General features: G+C 41.1%; 2 protein-coding genes and 1 long non-coding RNA gene across 5 annotated transcripts in view; 1 reads left to right on the top strand and 2 right to left on the bottom strand.

Moving 5' to 3' along the window:
- Positions 1-1,469, bottom strand: part of ABLIM2 (actin binding LIM protein family member 2) — a 126,271-nt gene extending 124,802 nt beyond the window's left edge. The window contains exon 1 of the mRNA XM_026034078.1: positions 1,423-1,469. Coding sequence (XP_025889863.1) covers positions 1,423-1,438 — 16 coding nt within the window. The 5' untranslated portion in view covers positions 1,439-1,469. The remainder of the gene's footprint in view (positions 1-1,422) is intronic.
- Positions 1,470-1,927: 458 nt separating this feature from the next.
- LOC112943097 lies at positions 1,928-6,553 on the bottom strand. Its single transcript, XR_003248526.1, has 3 exons — positions 6,505-6,553; positions 5,121-5,286; positions 1,928-2,274 (listed from the first exon to the last, which is right to left on the bottom strand). It is a non-coding gene; the product is annotated as an uncharacterized LOC112943097 (long non-coding RNA).
- Positions 6,554-6,719: 166 nt separating this feature from the next.
- The window catches only part of SH3TC1 (SH3 domain and tetratricopeptide repeats 1), a 29,754-nt gene continuing 18,537 nt past the window's right edge, over positions 6,720-17,936 (top strand). For 2 of the 3 annotated variants that reach the window (XM_026034198.1, XM_026034196.1), the window contains exons 1-4: positions 6,720-7,169; positions 10,897-11,030; positions 14,993-15,259; positions 17,017-17,091. In XM_026034198.1, the coding sequence (XP_025889983.1) occupies positions 15,010-15,259; positions 17,017-17,091 (325 nt within the window). In that variant the 5' untranslated portion in view covers positions 6,720-7,169; positions 10,897-11,030; positions 14,993-15,009. The remainder of the gene's footprint in view (positions 7,170-10,896; positions 11,031-14,992; positions 15,260-17,016; positions 17,092-17,936) is intronic. The other variant, XM_026034197.1, reaches the window with a different exon arrangement.

Here is a 17,936-nt window from a genome sequence, read left to right as displayed (position 1 = left end):
CGGTAACACTTGAAAGGTCTTTCCTGCAGTAATTTTGATGGAAATCATCTGTGAGCTGTAAATTCACTTAAATTAATTGTACTAGCAAAGCTGTTGTACTTTTTGTTGCCTACTGATGTAAACAGACTTTACAGGGTAAGTGTGGCCTCCTTGCATTAACGTATAATGGAGGTTGACTGTCAATTTATATGGTTCACACAGACACACAAACACCGAATCTGGAAATACCAAAGCTAAAACGATACTTAAAGCAACACTCCCAAAGCTGCCAATTTTACTTTAAAATAAGAACTGAGGTATCTCGGGAAGCTCTTCCCTCCTCTCTCTCTCTCTTTTTTTTTTTTCCCCAAGATGTTATTTTTCTCTCTCCATTTTCACCATGTCATTTACACCCTCCTTGGTGCAATTCCTGAGATAAAACCCTATCAAGTCTCATCTGCACTACCCTCTCTCATCCTCCAACTTTTTCTCTGGGTTTATAACATACAAGCCTATTTAATTTGCCTTTTAAATATCATGCAGAGCCAGCCATGGGATTCAATATTCTCTCCACGAGCCCAGCTTCCACCGCCACCAAATCCAAGTGCTCCACAAGGCTGGGTTCCTCCGGCAGAAAATTACAGACGGGTAACCAAGAACAGGATCCCGCGCYCGGGCCCAATCCTCTCCACTGCAGATGGAGACGTCCAAGTTAACCGTCTCCATCCCCTCTGCTCTCAGAAAAGCCGGATCTCTGGTGCCCCCATCACTTTTTGCCCTTACACACACACGCACCGGCCGCTGCTGGACATGGGCTCTGCGTTTGGGCAGTGCCCGGCGCGGGGGCCGCTCCGCTCCCGCTCCGCTCCGCTCCCACGGCCGGCGGGGCCGCGCGGGGACCCGCGCCCGTAGCCGCAGTGGCTCCGCGTCGCCCGCGGCACGCGCTGCGCCGAGCGCCCGCGGGGACCGCAGCGAGAAACGGCGCCGCCTGCATCCGAGCTCCCCCCTTCCACYCCACCAAACGCACAAGCCTGCGTTTGCCTTGGAGGCTGCAAGATTTGCGCCCCTAAGAGCCACCCCAAGCCGCARTGCCACCCAGCACAGCAGAGCGCAGGGTCCCCACAGCCCTCCCGCCGAGCAGGGCTCAAAGTCGGGGTCACCATGGCAGGATCCGGCGGGGGGAGAAGGAAAAGGGGCACCCTGCACTGTCCCCCCACCCCCTGCACGGGGGTGCCGCAGAGCCCCGCACGAGGGTCGCCCTCTCGGCAGCGCCAGGCTGCGGCACCGCGCAGAGCCTCCCCCCGTGCGCGCACACACAGATACATATGCGCATGTAAATAGATACATTATACATATCTATATGTATAAACACAGAGATACATCCGAGCGGTCAGAAATGCGGGGGTCTCCTCTGCCCCGTCCGTGTCCCTGTCGCCCGCCTACCTGTGCCGGTGCTCATGGCGCAGCGCGAGGCGCCAGCGCCGCCGCCGTCACCGCGACCCCGCGTGCGGCACCGGCCCCGCTCCGCCCCGCGCAGCGGCCTCCGCCCCGCGCAGCTCCCGCCGTTCCGCCCCGCGCTGCAGCCTCCGCCCCGCGCGGCTCCCGCAGCTCCCGCCGTTCCGCCCCGCGCTGCAGCCTCCGCCCCGCGCAGCGGCCTCCGCCCCGCGCAGCTCCCGCAGCTCCCGCCGTTCCGCCCCGCGCAGCAGCCTCCGCGGGCAGGTGCGTCCGCGGGAAGCGCCGGCGGCTCCGCATCCTCCCGCCTTCCCTCTCTGCCATTCCCGAGGATCACACAAAGCAGGGATCAGGGCGCACACGGGCGCGCAGCGGCTCCAACGTGCTCCGCAGCAGGGCGAGGAGCCGGGATTTCCGCGTGTGCGSAGCGCCGGCCGCGGCTGCCGCAGGCGGGTGGTTAAGTGAGGAGAGGGAGCGCGTGCAGGAGCACAGGAGCCCTCGCAGGCTGTCACACTTGGGGACACGCACATGGCAGGTGTCTGACCAGCTTATCCCGTATTTTAAATATAGGATAAGTATAACTGCATCAAAAGGCAGCTAGTGTTGCTGTGAAAGGGACATTTAAAGAAAAGCATTTAAAGAAAATAAAAGCAGTCACTGTAAGATGTTCAGCAGGAGCTCGATATTGCTATACAGTCGCGTTGCTTCACCAGGTCCTTTGGTGCTGAGCCCAGCCTACATTCAGGCTTTGATGTTACAGGACAGGCAGCTGAAGAGTAGAGAAGACCSGGGCTCTGCAATGATACCCAAGTGCTTATTCCACTCTGTTCCTTCAATAGTTTCCTAAAATAAACCGTTTATCTTAAAAGCAAAGGAAACAGTCCAGCTCATCACACCCTCTGCAGTCATCAAACCCACCCATCTTCCCCACGCTCGTGCTGCGACTCAAGCACCAACAGCTCTAGTGCTGGTTACATGTGAACCACCACGACCAGAGGCAGGTCCAWGAACATGGTGCTGCCCATGGTGGTTCAAGGATATGAGTCTCGGTTGGGAGGCTCTTGGGATCCTCACTGGACACGGAAAAACATGGAGCGGCCGCTTGCAGGTGCCTGCAGAGGTTTTCTGTTGGGGCTGCCCAGCGAGGCCCCCTTCTCCGAGGGCTTCTRCCCTTCCCAAGCCACATGTGTTTAGTTGGTATTGGAAAGTCTGCCAGGGATTTGTTTTCCTSTTATTTTGTCCAGTTGATCTTTGAAACTGCATAAACCTCAAGCAACTATGGTATCCCGTGGCAAGGAATTTCGCCTTGTGATGAGAAGAACCACTCACTTCTCTTCCAAATCTGCCATTTGCTACCTTTGTTTGATGCCTGCTCATTCTTGTGGTAGAAGAGACAATATACAAAATATTCCTTATGCAGTTTTTCCATGTCACTCATGAATTTACACACCTCTATTAGATTCCATCCTTGCCTCCTGTTTAGTTATTCCCCAATGCTGATGACTTGTAACTACAGTAGTACCCAGCTATCTGTCACTTGTCTGCCCTTTATCCTGGAGTTCCTTCACTGAGTGGTTAACACTGTGTGTCACTAAGTTTTTGTATTACCTGTTTTCCATTCTGCAGCCTTCTGCCACCCATATTCCTGCAAAAACTTTTCTGAGATGCTCAGTTTTGGTGACACCTGCCAGGTGAGTTGGAGGGGACCTCACAGAACCCCGTTAAGGCATGGTAGACACGGGAATATCCATGCTACGTATCCCGTGAGCTGAAATGCTGGAGCAAAATGAAGGCACCTGCGCAGCAGCAGCAGCCCTCTCGCCCTTGTTCTGCACTCACACCGCTGAGATCCGGCTGCCAGAAAAACTGCAATTTGCTTTTTTAATCCTCTTTGCAAATAGTAGACTTTGAAGCATGCTTTGGGTGATGCTAGTTGAGCCTGTGACTAAGAGGCCACTCAGTATTTAAATTAGATGGAACTGAGTTTAAGCTAAGAAACTGCTTTTTTATTATTATTTTTGTACTTTAATTACTACACTCATATTCCCTCCAGGTTGCCCTCCTTTGACAACTATTATGCCCCTGAAAGGTGAAAAGCAATTTTTCAATTCTATAATAAAGTATTTATATTTTAATTGACAAAATATCCTTCAAATGCGTTCCATAAATTTCCAGAAATTTGTCCTTTTCCTATTACTTCAAAAATAGCAATCGTTTTGTGTCACAGAAGACTAGCGACCTGGCATGACATACTTTTATGACCCCTCTTTTGCTTTTTACTGATTTTCTTTGGTGTGAGGAAACCTCCTATAAAATAGGAATGTTGCAAATATTTATGTTGCTACTCTTTGAGTCGTATGTCTCAAGAATTCAGGTCCTGACTACATGGAAGATTTGTCTCTGTTACAGCTGGTAACGACCTGAATTAACATAATTTTAAATCTAATCCAGTGTTTTCAACCTGTTTGTGCCTGAGACCATAGCTACCTCTCTAGCACACTCCTGTTTGACAAATGCTGTTTTGGGGCATTGGTAATAAATGAAATACAAGCAAAATCTGCGGCTGAAGAATAACAGACTAGGATCTTAAAAATGAGTCTCTGGGTAGGAAAATAAATTGTCAACTATTCATTAAGCCAGGAGTACACATATGTATAAATAATGAATTAGGGYGAAGCAGCTGAAATGAAATAATAACAAAGCATAACGTGGAGAGGTCTGATTGCAATATTGAGATGTCTGTARCAACTTTCATGTAAATCTCTCATGCTGTGGGCAGAACTACATGATAGTTGTAACTCACTAACATCAGTTACAAATCCACATGCATTACAATCAGTAAGTCAAATAAAACTCCAAGGCATCTGAAAGAACGAAATAACATCAAAGGGAACGATGGCAGGGGATGAAAGAAATCTCTGTTAGAAGGGGACAATCAAGGATTGTTCCGTCATGTCAGCAGGCAGCTTTTGGAAATTTGGCCGGAACGACTAAATTTTAATATCAGAGACTGCTGCAGTCTAGCACCAATGCATAGTTTATAAACTAGAACAAAAAGGACACAGGTCACACTAATGAAATGTGCATATATATGGATGCAATGACTAGTTTGAGGAGAGGCCAGTAAAATTAATAATAGAAACATCTCTACACATGCAAAAAAAAATTGGGAAAAATCAATTTGAATTTGAGAGGAGCAGAGGAAGCTTGCAGTGATTTCAATACAAAGGTACACAGTCTATCCAGCCAGCAAAATGAATGTTCATGACTGTAAATATCAAAATAGTTGCAACTTAGTGCTTCTGTAGTACACAAGCAAGAGCTATATTACTGATGCACAGAAGCTAATACTTATGAAGCCTATTATCACCCTCTGCCAGTTTGGCTGTGCGGAAAATTATCCTTTATATGAGCCTRGAGATTCTCATTTCCAGTAGGTATTTCAATCAATTTGTCTTGAGTCTATTTAACTCTATGTTTTCCAAGACAAGCTTATGGATGCTGGCTTGCTATTGCTTATCTTGCACTGCATTTCCAGCACTATCCTCATGTAAAAAAATACTATATTATGCTCACAGAATATAGACTCTTCCTGGGTGATAAAATTCTCAGATAGTAACATCTGTAAGTTAAGACTTTGCCTTGCAATATGCATGAAAGCTTTCACCAAGTTCTACTGGGGAATATACCTGGGCTTGAAGATACCAGTCCTTAGGAAAACACAGCTGTGGTGAATGCTCCTGTGGATGTCCAGAGCTGCTTCGAAGCCGTCTCATACTCTCAGAATTGCTTTCCAGACCTTAATGATGAAAGCTGAAGGTATCAGTCCATATGTAATGGTTAGGCCAAGCTTACCTAAAAGTGAAAGTTTGGGATGAGGTTTGTGGATAATGTATGCTCAGAAAGCAACTAGAAAATAAGGAAGAATGGAAATGTCAYTCATTTTTGCTCCAAACACTGATTACCATCATCTTCAAACACGTATGGAGATAGGCAGCTGTAGAAGTTTGATTTCTACCTGCTCTGAGCTGGCTGAACTCAAGAAGCAGCCCTAATCCTAACGCCATCCTTTCGCACAGCTCTACCTTATACAAGCACAAAAATTCCCCAAACATGACCCTCAGTGGATTTTTTTTCCTTCCTTAGTGTGCTCAAAATTTGCTCTCAGGTAAYATTATGAGAAAAAGCACAGGCTATGGTTGCCAGTGCTCACACTGTTGATATCCTCCTGGAAGTATTTAGGCATGTTCTTATCTTCCATCATCCCCATCCTTCTGTAAAGGATGGGCATGCATTTACATACTTCTCATGTAAAGCTTTTTGAGTAACACTGATAGCATTGGGCTATAAGAGCTAGTTGTAGGTGTTGCTGCAGTATGACATCAAATTCCTAGGCTATCCTAGGAGTGAAAATTATAACATATAAATATAACAACTACCTCACTTAAAATTTTAGCAGGAAGGATAAATTAAGAAATTTGTATTTCTTAAAAAAAAAAAAAGAAAAAAGAGACTCATTTTTGCATGCGTGAGCTCTTCTTCAGGGAGCAACTAGAGGACAGGTGTATTTTCAAGAAATCCCTACCACTTTCCTCTGCTAGTTTTACCTAGATGCAGATATTGATTTTTATTTGCTAAAGTCAAAWATCACCATTATAGTATTTTCTATACTGTTCAGATCAGTAGACATGTTAAACACAAACTATAAGAATACTAGATTAGAGCAAATAAAAGTCACACATTTTTTTCATTACAAAGTCAGTTTTTCTTCCTAGCTTCTCATTGAGGGTGCATTATCGGGGTCCATTGTTTTGGGTCCTCCAGGACTATCCTTTAGCATATTGTTCCACAGATCACCAGCAGAGACAAAATTCAACCCTTCTTTCCCCTGAATCCATAGCAAAGTATCTTTCCTTCACGAGACACCTGAGTAAAACCATAATTCCTCAATATTCCCACATAACATGGGATATACCTATACTCTCTCTATATATTCCCATCAATAAAATTCCCTCATGCTAGTTCCTAGTACTAACCAAACCACCAAACAGATAACAAAACCTTCAGAATTACCAATAAAAGTACTGGTACAAACCAGAGCTGAGGATTTTAAGTGTTTTCTTGATAAAACTCTTATTATTTCTACCTGGCAACTTCAAGCAGCTGGTAAAGCAATCTTTTAGCCAACAAAATCAAATCACCTGATTATTCCATAGAAGGAAGCACCCATTTCCTTGTGAATCACCCACAATGCTATAAAATGCTGTTTTAGGCTGTTAAGAATAGTAAGTGATTATAGGACTTTTAATTTGTGTTCTCTGAGGGTTTAAGGCTTAATCAAGTTAAATTTAGATAATTTTTCTTTTCTTAATGTTTATAAAATAATTTAATGTTGTGGTTTTCATGTTAAAATATGGTGCTAATTTCTTAGGGCTTTATCAACTATTTTAGGGAGGTGTTTTAGCAGGTATTTTCTTACTTATGGTACCTAAGGCAAGCAATAAAGATTTTTGCTTCACCAGATAGCTTTCAGAGTTAAAAGCAAAAGAAACTCAGCTAAAGTTAAGTCTCTAAACTGGACTCTCTAAATGCAAACTGCCTGGGTGCTTTTGGTTTTCACTTATCCAAAAGCAAGAGCTTTTTTGGAACGTGTCTGAGCCCAGAGTTGTGCCCAGTTAGGGAAGGCTGTTACCCATGATGTGGCATGGAAGACATTTTTGGTGATCTAGAGGACCAAGGTAAGAAATGMCTAATCTTCTAATTAGTAAGAGTTAATTATCAATTCTTTTTCTAGCTGATGAAGCTGTTCTAAAAGGTTTATCCTCTCTTACCACATGGAATGTAAGAACTGCTGCCCAGCTAGAACAAAACTGGGAATCCTGCATGGACCTTGTTGGCTGCCTAGACTTGAATGTGAGCTCCTATCTTTCCATCGGTTTGAACTTAGTGACTTCTTGGTCTGTAGCCAAAAGTGCTCTCAGCGAGCCACTGCCTCTCAGTGGCTGTTAAGCTTAGAAGGAAGCTTTTCAGGTGTAGGCCCTGTTGTGACTTGTGCTGCTGAGTAACAGGCACAGTAATGTCCATTATTAGCAGCTGAGAAGTGGAAGTAAACACAGTTATTATTTAGTGAGTGAGATAAATAGCTAAGAATAGAGTTTAAGTAACGTAACAGCTGGATGCTTTGACTCAGCATTTTCCTGCAGACTACAAGGCGACAGCATTTCCTTACTGATGGRTGGAAGTATGTTTTTCTTTGCCTGTTTTTACTCTGTAAAGCAGATGGTGGAGCTGGGGTGTCCCTCTTTTTAAGACTGGGGAAGGTAAAGCTATCTGGCTTTCAACCAGGAAGAAGAAAAGATGACTGGATTCCAGGAGAGACCACTCTTAAGTTTTTCAGTAGCTCCACAGAGCAAACACATACTGCCATACCTGATCTTATCTAAGTGTTATGTAATCCTAGTGCGAACAAGTTAACACAACTAATATTGATGTATCTTGGTAGTCCTCTTAAAGTCAATGCAGTTAGGTTAATTCTGCTGAGAAAATGGTTGCTACTGTAAAGTTCATACTTCAAAATGTATAGATTTCCTATCTAGGTGTTGAATTGATTTTTTTCTTCCACCCTGTTAAATTTGTAGTTCAGACTGTATTATACTGCATTTTATACGTGTACACATCAGCCACTGGATGAAATAGGGACCTATAGAGACTAATTTGAGGAAGCAGTGTCTTGTGTGGCTTCGGACAACAGTTACACTTAATGGAGACTGCTAATTTGAGTAACTCACTAAGTAGGAGAGGACTGCTTTATTACAGGATTCACCATAGGGGAAAAAAATGTTAATGTTTAGTGGGCTTGAGATGAAATACATCAGAGAAGAATTCAGAAATAAGTGCCTAACTCTGGTATTTGCTTTTATTTATCAACAAATAGGGGCTCCAAAGGAGTTCCATTTCAGCAGATGTCCTTGAATGTTAAAGACAGATGTTCTAGTSTCAGAATAAGATTTTCAATCGTAGGTATATCTTCAGCTATAATGGAAAAATAGCTAAAAGTTAAAATTTAGCCTTAATATTAAAATGTGTTGTTTTTCCAAATAGCGGCTGCTGTAGGCAAAAGCTGTCAGACAAACGTGCAGCTGCAGAAGGGCAGACAAACAGGATGGTGAAAAGCAGTGCCAGAGAAACAATTAGAGGAAATGTCCTGTTTCTATGAGCAATGTCCTTGTCAGCCTCCTGGCAAATTGTTTGAATAATCCTGAAAATCGGGGACAGCCAAACATGAATGGAGGCATCATCTCTTCATGCAATTTTAATAGGTAAACAAGAAATGTTCTCAAAGCTGGGCTTCAGCATAAGGAAAACAAGAAGTGCCACAATTCCCACAATAGCAAGCTCCTAGTGCTTCAAATATAAAAGATAAAATTACTAGTAGGGAAACCCTTCTGTGCTACCTTTGTGGTTTCCCTGTTGGCTACAATTTGGTCTCAGGAGTTGTTTCCTGAGGGCAGGTGTTCACAGCTTTCATATGGTTACCAAATTATACTTCTGTAATGTGGATTGGCACTGTTCTTAAAAGGCGAGGTGAAGAAACAGATACTAAAAGGGGGTTAAGGAACTGTAGTTCAGTTTTTGATTTTTGTTGCTTGTTTCCTTAAGCAAGTTGCCTTTTTGTCTTATTTTTTTCCTTAAAGATTATTTGTTTTATGAAATATCTCGGGGACACTGCTCAGTGACTGATGTATAGAGATTCTGCAGCAATTGGACCACAGAAACACAGATGATATGAAATCTGTCATTCATTAGAGAGGGGAAAAAAAGGTTTAGACTTGTTTTTTTTAAAAAAACCTAAGTTTCTGGATTCCACATAAAGGAAGAAATAACAGGTATTACAGTGGAGAACTGAGGTTATAATATATTGTTCCCAGAAATACAAAAATACAAGTAAAATACATGGTCTAACCAAATGTAGGCTCCTTTGAACATCAGTCAGTTTGTAAAACAGTGCAATCATTTCATGCCGTGGGCGTTGCGACTATACGAAGTGAGCGAGGCTGAAGCAGCATGGTTTGTGTACCACACTGTAGCGCAGTATCAAGCACAGAGCAATGGGAGGAGAAACCCCTGTGTGAGGATTGCCTTAGGCAGCCTTCTGCAGTCCCTTGAACACCTTCCAGCTCGTAAGTTCATGAAGGATGGAGCGCTCCCAAGCATCCTGCAAGAACAGATTGGCCAATCTGTGTGAAATAGTGTTTATAATTCATGTTAACACTGGGTGGCTGGATAATGTAGGATAAGCGAGAGTGTGATTTGTAATTAATCATTAGTTTATGCTGAGAAGAAACTTCACCTATGTGTTTAGGGAAGAAGTTAGGCAGAGACACAACCAAGGCCTTGATGGCATCTCATGGGCACCAAGGCCTGTGGCTGCTCGATGCAGCCCTGGGGCAGGAGGGAGGGCAGCTTCACAGCCATGTTCYGTAGGCACCACCAAGCCCCTGCCTCTGTCCAACCATGATAAGTGTCTCTGGATACCATCTCATTGTGTGCACATCACCACGTATGCAGCCAGTCATCCCAGTGTTGGGATTTGGCTGGTTAGAGGCAACTGAGGTACCAGATGTACCAGATGTTTGTGGAGATATGGTCATTTGTTCTATACTTGCATGGGGCCTGCTACAATGGGCAACCCACAGCTGCAGCATTTGGGGTATTCAGTGCTTAACTATAAGAAGTGTCTTCTAACTCTGACTAGACTAACTGTATACAAAACTTGGAGTATCTCATGTAAGGAGAGAAGGTGAAAATAGTCATCCTCATCTCAGCGTGGAGAAAAAGGAAAAACAAACAGATTTGGGGAAGRATTGTTTCTTTTCAGTTTCCGTCACCCCTTTACCTTTGTGTGACTCTTTAGTGGTCTGGCATTTGGAACCACGATGAAGTTTTTATAATGGGGGAAAATATGCGCTATGTTTATTCCAAATCAAATTTGCTTAATGCCACAACTGATATTGAGCATTTGCAGTGTGTGAAGGATCTGTAAAACTCTATGCTCATCTGCAGTTTAAAACCAAATGTATCAAAGCGAATTCCTCCCCAAATAATTCCTTATGAAGATAACTRTAGCTGGGATGATAGCAAAAGGTTAAATCTGTGATCAAAAGCAAAGAGGAATCAAAGCCTGGTACTCTGAAGRAGTTTCAATTCCTTCAACAAACATGTTATTTGTGAACCATGCTTGCTTAGCACAATGATCTGGATCTGTCCCACAGAGCCTTTTAGCTGCTAATGCAAAATGCCAAAATGAGTTATTGCTCTGAAAAGCCAGAACACATTTGAATCAACCTTCCAGCACATTTGATGCATTTCTGCTTTGCATAATGAACTTTACCCATGATTTTTTTTAAAGTTTGTGAATTAACAACATCAGTTAATAGACAACTTTTTGCTCTTACTGCATTCAAGCTGGGCTGTGCAATCAACAGGAAAGATAAGAAGGTCAAACAGGAAGAGCTGTATTGGAGTCAGCTCCGAGCAGAGCTCAGGACGGCACAGATCGCTCTGTTTACTGGCATGTTAAAACAAATCTCTCCAAAAAGGTAGGGAAAAACCAATGCTCTGTATCTGCATGTTCGTCTGTTAATGCATTTTAGGTGCCTGTGGTCTAGCATTTGACCGTAGGTTTATTGTCAGTTTGTTAGCACTGAAATTACATCTTTAACTGGCTGCAATAGCACTGAAAACTTTGTGCTGATACTGAAATAATTGAAAAATACTTGTAAGCGTGACCCATGAATGTGCTCACCAAATGTGGCTGTGTTCTCTGCTCTAGGCAATGTTGTCAGCTGAGCTGCTATTTAGAAAGAGAAGCGATTCTCCCTTCTGTATTTGCCTGCCATAGGCCAAACTCTGTCAGATCCAGCACTCAGAATGAGGTGTTGAGATTTGTAGATGTCACTTCCAGTTTTCTAACAGGGATGTGATTTTTTTCAGAAGTAGCCATTACATGAATATTTTTCATCAGTTGCCAAATTGTAGATCTGAGTCCCAAATTTTGGCATCAAATTTGGACTTACTGTAATATTCCAAGCTGAGTGTACAGCTGGTGACTGTAGGTGAAAAGTAATGCATTTCAGTGCTGCTGTGAAGAAAGTGAATCATGAGAAGGTCAAAACTTCTACAGAAATCTACTGCATCTTTCAAACTTAATGTTTTCTATTTTTTTTGTAGTTTTGGACTAAAAATGAACTACAACATGGTTAACTAAAATCACGAACTAGCCTAAAATCCCTTCACTAATACAGTCTGTCTATTCCTTCTGTTTCCAGAGGGCACTCRGATTCCTAAGTCCATGCAACTTGAGCTCAGATTTGCTTTACCTTTCTCTGTAAGGCATAACAGCACTGTGGGGGGAGGGAGGGAGTGCATTGTTTTAAGTGTTGCATTTGCTATGGATTTTCTTGAATTTATGTTTGTGATGGAATTCCATATACAACAAGGCCTGGCTGTGATTTACAATCAGAGCATGAAGTTAAGTCTTATTTGTAAGATGTCTGGAGCTTAAGAGATAACACGCAAAAGAAACGTGAGCTGAGTGAAACTGGGTCAATAGAACAGTAATACCACTGCTCTAGTATCAGTATGGAAAAATGACTTAGATTATCTTTTTATCTGGCCCTTCTGGCAGTACTGGTGCAAGAGTGAGTTGGGATATCTCAAGTAAGGTCAGCAGGGCATGCAGAAGACAAAGCAGAGCACAGGACCTAGGGGTGTGCGCAGGCAAATGTGCTTTTGATGACAATGTTGCTGTTTGCAAGGCTTTATGGTGATGATGTGATAGATTTCACTAGTTATTCCACCTGGTTTGAGAATCTGAAGGAACCTGTCRAGCTGCATCAGACAAAGATAAGAACTTGGGGGGCTACCACAGCTGCTGGGCAGAGGGACAGTGATTAGAAGAGTCCAGAGACTTTAAATTTAGATGTGCATCTTGTCAACATGAGACTCAGGTAAAATGAAGAGGGAAGCAGTACTTGATGCTCCTCTTAAGTGTGCCCTTAAAGACAGGGATTGATGAGCAGAGGAAGAATGTTAGGGATAATGTTGTGTCACCYAGGTATTTCCAAGCATGTATTCTACCCCTGGGGTAGAATAAAGAGGGATTAAGTTCAGCGCTCTGAATTCATGCAGTGGTGAACTCTCCAGTTGTCTTCTCAGTGCTTTATAGAATTCTTGCATGCTGCAAGCACCTTGTCTCAATTTCCATGTCTGTAAAAACTAGAACAGCTATAGCTGCCACAGGTAACTTGAAGCTACATGTTACCAAGTTCTCCTGAGCATCTTCATGGGAAAATGACCAAGACAGAAATGTGGTTATTGTGTGCACTTTTATAATCAACTAGTTAAAATATAACCTATGTTTTAAAAATCCTGGGCCCTTTTTCATCATTATGAAATATTTTCCAAGACAGAACAAACAACAAACCTGTTCTGCAGTTGTTACTTGTTTTTTTTTTCCAACAATTTTTCATGGGAATAAACTGTCAGGAGATTAAAAACAGTGTTCAGATAATGTTTTTGTCTCCTTTTAAACTCCTAAATGGCAGAGAAACACTAAATCTACATAGTCAAGGAAATGGAAAATGTCAAGCTATGTTCTTTTTAGCTCTGTTTAAAAAGAGAGGCATTCACTGAAAAGGAAGTAGCACCAGAGGAAAAAGCATGATAACAGAATTGTTGTGTTTAGCTTCCAGTAGAAGTGTCCTGTTTCCCTATTGTGTTCCCCAGCTGCTGAGTGGGGTTTGCAATTGATAGACAAGGTAAACATTAAGGATCGAAAAGGAGATTGCAGAGGGGAGCATGGCTGTCAAATGTGTTTGAGATCTTAATTTTCACTCTGTTGGAAAAAACAGGAGAAAAATGTGATTGGAACATACTGCTCTTCATTTTCTCCCATGTTGAGTTCTTCTTTGGTTTAGGATCTAAGATAATGGCTCAGTCTTAAGCAGGTCACATCCATCCTGATATACTCCAATCTCCCACTTGCTCTATGCCTTTGCAGCACCCTGCTAAAGAGGGTCACTCATGGTCTTGTTTATACATGTGACCTTTAMAACATGTGGGCACTCGAGCAGGGGACAGACAAATGGTTAAAAAGTTAATCAGTATCTCTTCAGCTCATCCTTTGAATTCCTGAAATTCTAGTCCCACATATGCTAGATGCTTTTTTCTTAAATCTTGTTGAAGATATTTCTGTTCGTGGGTAGAAATGATGAAAACACTGACACTGAATGCTGAATTTCACTTTTCAAATTAGTAATTCTGATCTAAAAATTTTTGACTCAATGAGACTGAATTGCATCTGGATTTTAATTATTCTTCATATCTCAGTATTTCTATATCAATACCAAATACATATAAAAATAAAGTATATGAGTGAAAAGCATAATGTATTACATATAATCATGGTWCAACTTTGAAAACCTTAATAGCTATTGCAGTGGGTCACTATTTAAGAAGCATCAGCTATACACATGGCAAAGTATATCCCCTGCAACATGAAGTTTAGCTTGTGGCAGGCCTGTATCCTATGGTAGGATACTCTATTACATATAGAAAAGAAAGAAAAAATAATCCAGACAGGTTAGAAGGGGATATTAGGAAGAATGTGTGTTAAGTGACAGGACTAAAGTAAAATTGAACCTTTGTCTTTATATTATCAGTTATAGTGGCACGTGAGAGCCTGTGCAAGTCATGGCTCTAAATACCAGCATGGCATGTGCTGACTATATGAATCCTGCAGATGTTCTGCAGGATGGTCTGGCTCCATGTGTCTCAACCTGAAACTTAAGTAGGTTGTGCCTAAGAAATCAGCAGAATGTCTAAATGTTTAAAACAACACTTTGAAATTGGTAATTGGGATTTTTAAGGGCGTATATGAGAAGCTTGGGCTTATTTCAGAACTCTTCCTGATGATGTTTTAAAATTGATTTTTCCCCTCTTTACTGTTCCTCAGGGAGGAATGCAAAGGTGTCAAGAAGTGTCTTGTCCAGGATTAAAATTCAARTGCAGCAATGACAAATGGCAGGAAGGCATTTCCTTCACTTCTTATCTGTTCCAGTGTCCACATCTGTGACTTGGTATTTATCATGGAGCCATTCCCTGCTTTGCTTTCATTCCTGCATTCAGTGATGCCTTCCTGCCACCACCATCTCTGTCTTTGGTATCTGTATCTTTTTCTTTTCTAGCCACCTACTGTGTTTTCAAGCACTACTTTTATTCCTTGAAGTTTTGTTTAACTGATTCCACTTCAACTACGCATTGAACTTAAAAACAGAAGTTATATTTTCTGATGTCAATGATTACTTTATCTGTGATATCCTTCTTTGCTCTCTCTTCCGTCCTGTGGTACTTTATAGAAATGTGTCCTCTGTCTTGGTGGCTTACTCAAGAATGCTTTTATGTTTGACAATTAAAAATTACCCTTGCAGGAGAGGGACAGCTCTTGAACATGGTCACATACACTGAGATTTTTTTAATATGTTGTAATTTTTTTCCTCAGGTTTTTGATACTGTTAAATGAGTTGCTGTGAGGAATCACAAGTTATGGAGAGGGCAGCAGGAGCGGAAGCCAGTGCCTCTGTGCTCAGGTTTCATGCAGTTATGGAGGAGGGAATCCCTCCTAGTCCAGAGGGAAAGCAAGATGGTAATTTGGAAAGGAAAAATGTAGAGCAGGGAAGCTGGACATCTGAATGGAAATGTGAGGAGGCCAATGCTGTCATAAATGTCAGTAATGAAGATGAGAAGAAGCCTTTTCAAGAACGAATGGGTAAGACCCATCATTATCTCCTCTGGTATTGGTCACTCTAGTATTTATTTTTCTTTATTTAAACTGCTGYATTTTTAAACATTTGCTGTGTTCAAGCAGAGCTGTCACATGCTTTTCATTTGAGCTTCTGTCTGAAATACTTGTACAACCATTAAATGCAGCAGAACAGATGGGTTTCTGCCATGGATGTGCTGTGTGGATTGGCATATTAAATGTTCTATATTCATGTTAAAAAATTATATATCATATATAGATAATAAAAAGATGAATTAGTGAATTGGAATGCATGTTTCCATTTTAGTAAAATCCTGATTCCTTTTATATGAAGATGTAATGCTATCTTTGATTTTGGACAATTGAAAACCTACTACATTTGAAGGAAGAGGGGGAAGGAAAAAAGAAAAAAACACATCACTGACAAAATGCAGAAATATTTTTGGGTATAACAGTAGAGTTCCAGAAGGAGTTAAGTAGCTGTTTTCTAAAAATCAGTGAATAAATTAATTTAATAGTAGGCATGAGAGCTTTCTGAATGTGAAAATACTTAAAGCCATCATAATGAAAGAGAATGTCATATGGCTTAGAACATGTTTTTCTGTTTACAAGCAACTCTACTGATATCTAAAAATACTAGATTCAAGTATCCCACGCAGTATTAAGGAGCAGCTTTCAAACAAGATATTACCTGTTGAATAATAATGTCTCAATGAAAACCTTTCAGGCAAAGTCCACCTTTGGTTCTATAGAAATGTTAGTAATGGTAAATTTGTCTATCAAATATTTGCTAATTCTGTCTTTCAATTGTTGAGTGATGATCAAAGTGATGACATGCTGTCATAGTTTTTGACAACTACCCTATCTGTTTCTATTTCTGACTAAACAGGAAAAGCAGAACTAGAACTAAGAACTAGAACAAAACCTGCACCAGAAGGTGTACTTAATGCTTGTTAAACTCTGTTAGCCTAGACCTCAGCTCTTTTACAGACAGACTTCATTTTGGTTTGAGCCAAAGCCCAAGTGCCATGTTTGGGAATTTAAATTTCTAGTGCTGATGTTGTTTGCCAATTGACCTTACAGACAATCCCTTTACTAGTTACTGCTTATTTTCATAACCAGTAGGAAAATCCTGTGTTTATGTATTGTAATCTGTTTGCTTGCCTCTACTTTTTCATATAGCTTCAAAAGATGTGCTCAAAGGRAGACTGACATTATGCCTTTATACTAATTCTATCTGTTTTTCTAAAAGCAGGCTTGCAGGAGAAAATGTCTTTTATACTTTTTATATATTTGTTGCTGTTATTTTCACAATGGCACCTGCTCTCTCCAGGTATTAAATTTGTTATAAATATAAATAATCGAGGTACTGTATCTCATAAATTGGCTGGAGGCATTGTTATCACTGAAATCAGGGACAGCTTAATCCACTGAAGATTCAGCACAGGCCAACTTCTAGTATAGGTGGGAAGAGAGAAGGAAAATACCAAAGTCAATTCTTGCTTGGTCTTAGATGGGACTTCTGATTTCCACTAATTCTTGAAATAGCATGTAAAAATAGTGAAATGAATATCTAGCTTCCTCCTCAGTAGGAGGGAAATGATCTTCAGATACTTTTGGTACTTTCTTATTGAACTGTAAAGCAAGCAGGAAGACAGATCTAACTAGATATGTTCTTTAGCAATTCTCCAGATCCACAAGCTCTTTGAAAGTATGATTATTTTGTAAAATTTATGTGCTTAGCCRTTCCTTTTATTTGTTAGGATATTCTCAAAATGAAAAATGTACAGATGTCAGTTCAAGAACACTTAAGAGTCAAGCAGAGAATTTTCCAACTGGTAAGACTTCTTATGTTTTTATTATTACTAGGCCTTTTCAATACTGTCTTGTTATTGCTTCCTTTTTAAAACTGAAACTACTRCACCAAGGGGATTTGCAGTTTTTGCTCTAGTAAGTGACATCATGCTTTACAGCACCTACAAGTAACTAACTTCTACATAAGATTTTCGAGCATTTTTGCATAAAATGAGAAAAATAACATTGCCATAACAGCCAGAAAAAAAGGGTTGAGAGTCACAAAAAAAGGCAATTTAAGAGATTGTTGCTTATTTTTAGCTATGGGTTCTACTGCTTTAAAATTATACTTATTTTTGCACAGCCTTTCTGGATCTCAAAACATAAAATGCTGCATTTTTAATAGAGCTAGACTAAAGTGTTTCAGTAAGTAGGTACAGTAAAATTCCTCTCTAGAGGGCTCCTGTCCTACYCTGGGATATGAAGAGGTAGTGAATTTTTTTTTTTATGGATGAAGAGCAATAAAACTGATTTATCAGCACACTCGATTTTAAAGGAAATGTGTAAATTCATCTGTGTGTACCACTTTGCATTTCTCTCTTTCTTAATGMAAACTAGGCACTCTTAATACCAAAAGTAAATGATTTCTGATAACACAGTATGCCTTGATGCTTGAGGTAGAAAAGCCCTTGCAGTCTGTCTAGTTTCAGAAATTGAATGAAGCGTGTATGGAGTATAAGCAGCCATGAATCTTACTGAACTGAAGGCAGGTATTGAACCTAATTTGTTGGATTCTTCACTGAAAATACTGGAACTGATAAGTGGATTGTGCTCTGTCGTATAGCTTGGTCTGAAAAAAATAAATCATAGAATCATAGAATGCCGAAGG

The sequence above is a fragment of the Nothoprocta perdicaria genome, unplaced genomic scaffold (genome assembly GCF_003342845.1).
Source record: "Nothoprocta perdicaria isolate Ctin4 unplaced genomic scaffold, notPer1 scaffold_14, whole genome shotgun sequence".
Taxonomy (NCBI): Eukaryota; Metazoa; Chordata; class Aves; order Tinamiformes; family Tinamidae; genus Nothoprocta; species Nothoprocta perdicaria.
Note: the sequence above shows the minus strand (reverse complement) of the source record. Positions and strands in the feature narration are given on the sequence as shown.